The 10272-nt window shown below is 32.8% G+C and overlaps 1 protein-coding gene across 1 annotated transcript; it reads left to right on the top strand.

Moving 5' to 3' along the window:
• The first annotated feature begins 443 nt into the window (after positions 1–443).
• Positions 444–8817, top strand: LOC111279937 (quillaic acid 3-O-glycosyltransferase CSL1-like). The gene is made up of 8 exons (XM_022867009.2): positions 444–1181; positions 1822–1935; positions 6164–6292; positions 6385–6597; positions 6721–6823; positions 6943–7121; positions 7309–7659; positions 8044–8817. Exons 1-8 carry the CDS (start codon positions 579–581, stop codon positions 8596–8598), a joined length of 2247 nt encoding a protein of 748 aa, XP_022722744.2. The 5' UTR covers positions 444–578; the 3' UTR covers positions 8599–8817.
• Positions 8818–10272: the final 1455 nt, after the last annotated feature.

Below are 10272 nucleotides of genomic sequence, written 5' to 3'. Positions count from 1 at the left end.
TAATTTAACCAACTATTTCTTTAATTTACTAACTGATAATCTATCATTAAAATATTTTCATTTATTTCAAAGTGAAACATAAGTATAAATACTAGTTAATATTATAGAATAGTGATTTGTGTGGCAATTATTTCACAAACTTAAAAAAAGACAGCCTACGAATAGTCTTTAAATTATAGTAAAATATTTAATATATTTAAATTTAAAATTTTTTAATGTGATATATGAAAAATAAATCTATTAATTAATATAATATTCATTCCCAATAAATAATAATACATAATAGACAAAAAATTCTTCAAATATCATATTAATTAATAAATTCATAATTTATATATCATATTAAAGATTCTTAAAATCAAGTATTATATTAAATATTCTACTATAATTCAAAAATAAATATTCGTAACATTAATCCTTGTAAAAAAAAAAAAACACATAATCATAATTCTCTATCAATGTCTCTAAAACCAATTATCACCAAAGAGACGGTTGTAGCCATTAAATATGCACTCGTTGCACTCGATTTATATGATTCTTGAGCTAAAGCAAATCAAGCGCAAGCAATAAGAATTGCCATGGATAATTCTCTTCCTCTCCATCTTTGTCATGTCCACTACTTCTCCATAATCATCAATAGATCACACGCAATCCTCCATTCGATAGCAATAGCTTTCTTGATATACTACAGGGTTTCTTTCTTTTTCCAAGAAATCAAAAACAGGACCGTACCCACACTTCCATGGCTTCTAATCTTTGCCTCCGAATTGATTCTCTCTTTCTCCTGGCTCCTTGCACAAGCTTATCGTTGGCGTACTGTTTCTCGGACAGTATTTCCAGAGAGATTGCCAAGTGATGATAAACTTCCAGCCATTGATGTGTTTATTTGCACCGCGGATCCAAACAAGGAGCCGACTGTGGAGGTTATGAACACTGTGATATCAGCTATGGCGCTAGATTATCCACCAGAAAAGCTTCATGTGTATCTTTCGGATGATGGTGGTTCTGCTGTAACTTTGGGTGGTATCAAGGAGGCTTGGATCTTTGCTAGGTCGTGGCTTCCATTTTGTAGGATGTATGGTATCAAAACTAGGTGCCCTGAGGCTTATTTTTCAGGATCTCAAAATAACCATGGCGACTTTAATTGTTCTAAGTTCATGGCAGAGAGGCAAAAGATGGAGGTAATTTGATTACTACTACTCTATCTTAACTTTCTTAAACATGAAATCTATTGGTATAATTATATATTCATATGTTTTGAACTTGAAATGTATTTGACATACAAGATTATAATAAGATAAGATAAAATAATATGATAATATCATCCGTGTTTGATGAGTACAAGAATTTTTTAAGATAATTTATTTATTAGTCAAAATTATTTATTTTTAAAGTTTATATAATTTAAATTATTAATATAATTTTTAAATATATAATAAGACATATAAATTCAATCTTATGGATTAAAAAAATTATACTTTATTTTTGGGGACAGTTAAAAAAATGTAAATAAAATAATATATAATTTTTTTATAATAAGGATAATGAGATTTGAACTCCTATCTTATATTATATTGGTAGAATGTTATTTTATTAAAATCTAAAGACAAAATAATATTTAAAAAGACAAAAGAAATATATTTTATTAAATACAAAGTTATTGATATTCTGACCATGAACTGAATATAAATTATACTTCATCTATGTAAGCCAAAAAACTGTTGTATATGTACTCAGAAAAGAAAAACTTTTATGTTTATGTGTCACTTATAATTAAACATAATCGATAAATATGAGGGTTTTTTTGTTTTTTTTTGTCAGGAAAAATATGAGATGTTCAAGGAAAGGGTAAGGAGAGTTGGAGAAAAACATTGTAAGATGGCAGAAGCAGCTGCTGCTATTAACAATAGAAGTGATCATCCATCTGTGATTGAGGTATTTACTCGTTGCCACATCACTGCATTTCTCATTTCGTGGGAAACCTCTTCCCTTTTCATTGATTAAACCCTTCGAAAGTGACTCCTTCCACTTAACCTCAATGATTAACTTTTTAATCAATTAAACTATAATAACTCCAAAACAGATAAGATCCGATTAAATCAGTAAGATGTTGATATATAAATTATAGTTTAAGATAATTTTAATTGTGATACAGTGACACAATATAAAAATGATATAAAAAATATGAAAATAATATAATTTAAAATTTTAATAAAAATTATATACAAATTTAACAAAAAAAATAAAATATATTTTATATTTAATGTGCTGATAAAAATTGTTACATAATATTATTTATATTTTATACATATTTGATAAGATAAACATACATAATATAAGTACATAAACTATAAAATCTAATATAATTTGGTTACATGATTCTAATATCTTTCGTCTTATATAAGGAACATCTCACATCCTTAATAATAATAAAAAAAATTAGATTGTGACTTATAATTAAGTGGAGTATTTATTATTTCTTAAAATTTTTTTTTCCTAAGTCAAGCTTTTATTAATACTAGTAATTAGCCAGAACGGCAAAGGTAACAGGCGTTCCCCTATCCATAGTCAATTTGCGTTAACACAGACTAGAGTTTCCAATCCTTGCTTCTTTCCTCCTATTGTATCTAAGTTGACAGTAAATCCGATTCGTAGCCCAAACATTTCTCTATTCGATCCCCTTAAAAAGTCTTTTAGCTTACTCATCCTTTTTTTTTTTTTTAAACATGATTTTGGTCCACCCAGCACCACAAATTTCTCCATTCATCGCCTGTTGATTTCATAATGTCCCCTTTAGTCAGCTAGCAATCGACAAAGCAAAATAAGTTGGAGCTTTAATCCACAGCTTCAACAGAAATCAATAGTGGACAATGATCGGATATCGTTCTCTTCAACCCCCTCTGGCACAACTCGTTAAACACTTCCACCCATTCCGTGTCTACTACAGCATTGACATCAGAGATTCCATTTGCATTACACACTTACTCCTTCCTTTCCAATGAGAATTAACTTTATAACATTTGACCATATTTCACGGAAACCCACACTAAGCTATAACTCTAATGTTCCAGGACAACACTTTCATTCTCACCTCTTTCCACAAATTATTAATCAATTTCACACCCTCAAATTCCATAAAATAAAACAAACACCCAAACGAATAAAAAAATTTTGAACGAATAGTTACCAGTTACTATGACGTCAAGATAATTTATGCTCTGCCTCTATCAATTTTTCTAGTTTTTCGATAACCTGTTCATCACCACAACTTGAAACCATTCCCAACATTTTGCCTACTTCCAATGTCGACTTTGCCTCTTCTTTACTTAGGATTCTGCCTCTGTTACGGAAGTCCCCCTCTGATAGCGAATCGTTCGCAATAACCCTTTCTTTATGTTTCTGCCCTGTAGCTCTCTTGTTTGTTTTAATTTTATTTCCACGTTTTTTCCTACAGCTTGGTAATTTGAGGAGAATAGCCTCCTCTATATCCTCCAAACTCCTAGTTTTCTTGTTCTTCCTCCGCCCTTCTTTTCTGGAACCTAGGTTGGTAGTATCAAAACCAACATCCCTATCTTCCTCACACGAAAGTGTTTTTTCCTTATCTCCACCTGCCTCAGGCGTCAACCCATTGACTCAGGTTTGATAACCACCATTCTTTCCTAGTCCCATAATAAGATCACCCACTTGGTCTTCTTCATGTTGGTTCAATGGGCTTCTTACCTTATTGAACTCCTCTTCACAGACCAGCAACCCATCTTCAATCATCATTATCTCCATTGACTCCCCCACATGTTCTCTTCCACTATTTTGGCTTACCGTTTCCTTAGCCAATGAGAGATCAAAGTTACAGCCACCTTTCAGTCTGTCACTACCTGCGTTCTCTTTTATCCCATTGAAATGATCAATTCCTAAGATTAATTTCTCGGTCTCTGTCACAACCTCCCTAACTGTCTCATTTACTCTGTCATCCCTAACCTTCCCATCTTCTGCTCCACGGGACAGTTCGTCTTCCTTCTCAGCTGAGCTCTCATAGGAACTATACTCTATTTGATCATAAGTTTTATTCTCAGCTTCATTATCTTTATGATTATTGCAAGAGCAATGGAAAAGAGAAACATATTCATCTCCAATTTCTGTCACCAAGACTTGACAGAATTTTCCATTGCAATTAAGCATGATATTATCATTTATTCTCTCCATTTGGTCTGTCATAATCATCATTGCACCCCTGCTAAAGTCTTGGAATTGCAATGTCTTGCAATCCAAGCTCGCCAGTTCGCCCCAGACATTTGCCACATTTTTGAACGTGGAATAATTCCATACATGCAGGGGAACTCCAAAGCATGTAATTGAAGTTACACGATATTTCATTTGAAAATTTTCAGACCATTCTTATATCTCCACGTACCATTCCTTCAACCACGACCATCCAAGCTTTTTCATTGTCGTCATTGTATCCATGTCCTCAAACTCAATAAGTAACTAACAACCGAAAATCTTTTCGCCAGAAATGTCGAAGACCCCGTTCATCTTGAAATTCTCCGTCAGTCTATAAGCTTCGTAATACCCTTGGCCGTTCCCACTAAGCAGTTCTCAAGCCTAAGAGCTGCTTCATCCTCCATTATTCCAATGCACTCCATGCCCTTCCTCGAACACTCACCCTTATTGATTATTTTATAAGGATCTGATGCCTTTCCTCCTAGCCTGAAGTTAAGATCTTTTTGTCCCTTGAGACTCAGTTCCCATTATCCTTTCCTGATTTGTTACCCTTTCTTTCTATATCTCTTTGCTTTCTCTAAACCTCATCCCCTCTATCCTTTGGTTTCTATGTATACCAGCCTTTCTCCAATAACCTACTCTGCTATTGAACCTTGCCAAGTTAACACCAATTCTAAAGTCCATTAACCGAGTTCCATTGAGCATATCAATAGCTCTTTCAACTCCTTCTCTATCAGCAAAGAGTACAAAGCCAAAAACTCTACCACCTATACTCCTTTTCCTGGCATAAACACATCCACCACTTTACCATGATTATAAAAAACTCGCTATAACCATTTCCAATTAACGATTGGTGGAATATTGTTAACGAAAACGGTTGTTATCTCACTCTGTTTCTTAAGACTAGAACAAGACACCATTATCTTACTGACTATAACAAGACGCCAAGTTCTTCTTGACATGATAAATAGAACAATTTGCCTTCATCTCTAACACACTCAAAATCCAAGTAGTCAGTAAGGCTGAAGGTATCATTTCTTAAATGAAACGTCCTTTAAATTATCACAATCTTTGTATCAACAACTTGAATACCTGGAAATTAAATTATGTATGCATACTCCACAATACATCATGTTAACATCTCTGGAAAATGATTTCAGTTGAATATTGCGACAAAAATCAATTACTTGCCAGGTGGTAAGTTGAGAAATTAAAAGAGAAGAGGTGCATCAAACTCATACTTTTTGCTGAACTAATGCCACAGATGGGTTTGATGGCAATGACCCTATGTTGCATATATATTTGTCTGAAGTGAAGTGAAAAAGACAGGATGATAATTTAATTACTATATCTATAATGTACACTAACTTGTCTGACAAATTTAACAATAATATTATATTTGAACATGTCCAAAAACAATAGCTTAGTAGAGAATTCTCAAAGATGTGAGAGCAAATAAGTCAGTACTATTGACAGCTAAAAAACCCTTTTTAGGGATAACAACGTACGTGCAGGAAACACGTGATTTTTTGTTCCACATTTCGTTCACGATTTGAAAGAAAAAAAAATTGAAGCCAGTTCTATTTTAAATAAAGATTAGATACATTCAATTATCATTGAATTAAATGTTTAAATGCACAACTTTCACATTTATGATTAAACATGGTTAAAACATTTATAGGAATATATATTCCCTTCATTATCTGAACCTAATAAACGTGTCAATTGGATATTGATTTAGAGGCAAAAAAGATGTTTGAAACCTATAGATTTGAGATTTAAATTTTATCATGTGTGTTTGATCTAACTTTATGTTAGGTTCATTTAATTATGTAGATTAATTTAGTGATTTGTCTAGAAATTAGTTAGATCAAAATAAAGAAAAAAATACTCTATAAAAATACTATAATCTAATTAATATCGTACGTGATCCATTTTTTTGTAGGTTATACAAGAGTATCCCAATAGGGAACTGCAACAAGATGAAGTTAAAATGCCTCTCCTTGTCTATGTTGCTCGTGAGAAAAGGCCTTCTCATCATCATAATTTCAAGGCTGGAGCCCTCAACGTCCTTGTAATGACACTATTCTCTCTAGTTCTTATGTTCTTGTATATGTATTCATTTTCTGCTAACAAGTTAAAGGCTTGTGTTACTGCCATTGCCAGCTTCGGGTCTCAGCGATGATGAGCAATTCTCCATACATTCTGGTGCTTGACTGTGACATGTACTGCAATGACCCAACTTCAGCTAGGCAAGCAATGTGTTATCACTGTGATCCTGAGATATCCCCTTCTCTGGCATTTGTGCAATTCCCTCAAAAGTTCAGGAACATTAGTAAAGACGATATCTACGACAGCCAAATTCGATCTATATTCAAGGTAGGTAACTGCAAATGGCTTCGTGAAATATATATATATATATATATATATATTTATGGAGAAACAAGTTGAACTTTTGATCAGAATGAGTAGATGAATGTTTCGTTTTTTTTCTGACTTCAGATACAATGGCACGGTCTTGATGGCCTGGACGGACCAGTTGTGTCTGGTACAAACTTTTATATAAAGAGGGAAGCATTATTGGGCAGTTTTAGTACGCAAGAAGGTTAGTTGATTTATTGGGACTGAACTAATTGTAGCATATGTTCTACCTAATTATAAAATTAGCTGAAATCAAAATAATAAAAGTGTCAATAACTCTTGTTAATAATGTGGAAATAACAGGTATAGACCTTTCGGTACTTAAGAGATCTTTTGGTGAATCCAACGAGTTCATCAAAACGCTTTGTCAACACTATAACCCTACTTTACTCAATGGTAGGGAATCTTCAAGCATGTTGCTGGAAGAGGTGAAAGTTTTAGCCTCTTGCTCCTATGAAAATCAGACAACATGGGGTACAAAGGTAAGTACACCAACAATAAATTGTTTTTTTTGAATTTTAGTAACACAAGAAAATTTTTTTGGTATTTAACAATTTTAGTTTTTGAATCTGATCATTGAAATTAAAAGCCAAATATTCAAGCAACAGATCATATGACTATTGGCCAATACCAAAAAAATATCATACGTATAATTAATCTCATTTGCAGGTGGGTATTATGTACTTTTGTGTAGTGGAAGATTATTTTACGGGATTTACTCTACACCGCAATGGATGGAAATCTGTCTATCTTGATCCACCAAGACCACAATTCTTGGGAACTTGTACCTCAAACTTCAATGAACTATCAATTCAGTGGACAAGATGGACATCTGGATTGGTTCAAGTTGCTATCTCTAGGTTTTGCCCTCTCATTTATGGACCTCTAAGGATGTCTTTGCTTCAGCTCATGTGCTATACAGAACTTGCATTTTTGCCTCTTCTTTCTAGCCTGCCTCTTTGGGGCTTTGCTCTTATCCCTCAACTCTGTCTATTGAATGGCATTCCATTGTACCCAGAGGTAAAGTGAAAAAATTGAAGGGTATTTTTTTTAAAATGACAAGTACTAACTCTTTGTTTATAGATTTTGATATTAAAGTAAAATTATCAGTATATCAGGATTCAATTTTTTTGTCATTATACTTTAATTTCATGAATTTTATCATTATACTTTCAACCTTGATGATTTTGGGACAAAAGTAATGGAATTAGAATATTTTATGAAATTCGATTAATGAAAGTGACAATTTTTTTAAAAATTCCGTTGCTTTTATTTAAAAATTAATAAAATGAAATATAATGACAAAATTTAATGAAATTGAAGTATCAAATATATATATATATATATATATATATCAATCCCGCATGTTTTAATCATTACTAATCTTTATGTTTGGTCGCACAGGTTTCAGATCCAAATTTCAGCATATTTTTGTTCATTTTCATATCTGCTCTTTCAAAACATTTATACGAGATTCTCATAACTGGAGGGCAAATTCGAACATGGAAAAATGAATGGAGGATATGGATGATAAAATCAGTCACATGTTATTCCTATGGAAGCTTGGATGCAATTCTGAATAAGCTTGGCTTGAGGGAAGCCAGTTTCGTGCCCACCAATAAAGTTACTGATGGTGAACAAGTTAAGCGATATGAGATGGGAATATTTGATTTCCAGGCGGCAACCATGTATCTTGCCCCATTGGTTACAATAATTCTAGTGAACATTGCATCATTTGTTGGAGGTGTTGTTAGAATTATGGTCTTGGATAATGGAGATCACTGGAAAGAGATGGCTGTACAAATCTTTCTCTCATTTTACATATTAATCACAAATTATGCAGTTATTGAAGGGATGATAATCAGGAAGGACAAGGCCAAAATTTCATATTCTGTTACTTTGTTATCTGCTGTATTTTCAGGGATTATCTTTTCAGTCGGATCTGCCATTCTGTGTTAAATGACATTGGAACAAAACCATGACTAATTTCTTTGGTATTTAGGCAGTTGCATGCTGCTTTCTGTAAGTTCCATTATTGAAGGGGATGATCGATATTGTTTATCACTCTACCACTAAATTGCTGTATTTTCAGTGATGTTCTAGTCAACCGACTGTTATTATTATTATTAGAAAAGTGTTTATTTATAGTCATTTGGCAGGTTTGAAGTTGAAATTCTTACAATCCACTCTTCTATTTTTAAACTATCACCTTCTTTGACCCTTATTATGTTTCAATCTAGAAAAAAGTTTTCTTTTTTCATGAATCTGGAAAAAGTTTAAAGCATTTTTTTTTTCTTTTATCAAGATGCACTTTTAGAGGAAAAATATATGTTCTTTTTCCCCCTTTTTTTTTTTTGTTTTTATTCTGGTTCTTGTTAAAGATATGATATGAATATGATTAAATTTTAAATTGTTTGCAAAAATTTAGAATATATAATGTATTGATCAATCACCAACCTTCCTTTTCTTTTTTTTGTACTGTTTACATTTCATCAACGGAGTTTTTTATATACAAGAGAAATGTATTCAAAATATACATCAACGGTTATATTGATCAAAAAATAAATATACACAAACAGTCATATTGACCATAATAATAACTTTACATTCCCCCTCAAACTAGGTTGGGAGCTTTGGGCAAGGCCAAAGACCTAATTAGACACATGATGGATGAAAAACGGACGAGATAATGGTTTTGTGAGTATATTTGTAACTTGGTGTTCTAAAAGAATAAATTGTGTATCAAGAGATTCAAGAGCCGCCTTTTCCCGCACAAAATGATAATCTATTTCAATGTGTTTGACCTTTCCATATGGAACATAGGATTGAAAGTAAGATGCAAAGTGGACATATTGTCACAAAACAAGGTGGGAGGTTGATTAATGTGTACACCAATATCTCGTAAAATAAATGACAGCAAGTGATTTCTTCAGCTGTGGAAGATAGAGATCGGCATTCAGCCTCAGCACTGGAGCGAGCAACAGTCAGTTGTTTCTTGGCATTCCAAGAAATAAGGTTGCTGCCTAAAAAAGTGCAAAATCTTGTGGTTGATCTTCGAGTAAAAGGACAACCTCCTCAATCTGAATCTGAAAAGGCATACAACTGGAGAGAGAATTGTGCGAGAATTCGTAATCCATAATCAATTCGTTTGACCAAACGGAAGTGATGATTGGTAGCATTATGCGTGAACTGACAGACATAATTTACACTAATGGAAATATTCGGTCATGTGAAAGTCAAATATTGCAAGCTACCAACAACACATATACTTTTTTTGATCTGAGAACAAAATATGCTTTTGTGGATCTAAGAACAAAGTATCATCATGAGAGTGACTATGTGGTTTAGCAATCATAGGTGTTGAAATGGACTTACATGAGTTCCTGTGAGTCCTTACAAGAAGATCTTGAGCATATTTACATTGACATAGGTGAAGTCCTCCAGAAAATTTGTTGACTGCAATACCAAAAAAGTAATGCAATGGATCCAAATCTTTCATGGCAAATTCATTTTGCAATTGCATCATAAAGGTATGCAAAAAATATGAAATATCTCTTGTTAATATTATATCATCCACATAAAGTAAAAGAATAATTGTACCTCTAGCATGTCGTTGCACAAATAAGAATGAGT

The sequence above is a fragment of the Durio zibethinus genome, chromosome 27 (assembly GCF_047325235.1).
Source record: "Durio zibethinus cultivar Kanyao isolate XHJ-2024 chromosome 27, ASM4732523v1, whole genome shotgun sequence".
Taxonomy (NCBI): domain Eukaryota; kingdom Viridiplantae; phylum Streptophyta; class Magnoliopsida; order Malvales; family Malvaceae; genus Durio; species Durio zibethinus.
Note: the sequence above shows the minus strand (reverse complement) of the source record. Positions and strands in the feature narration are given on the sequence as shown.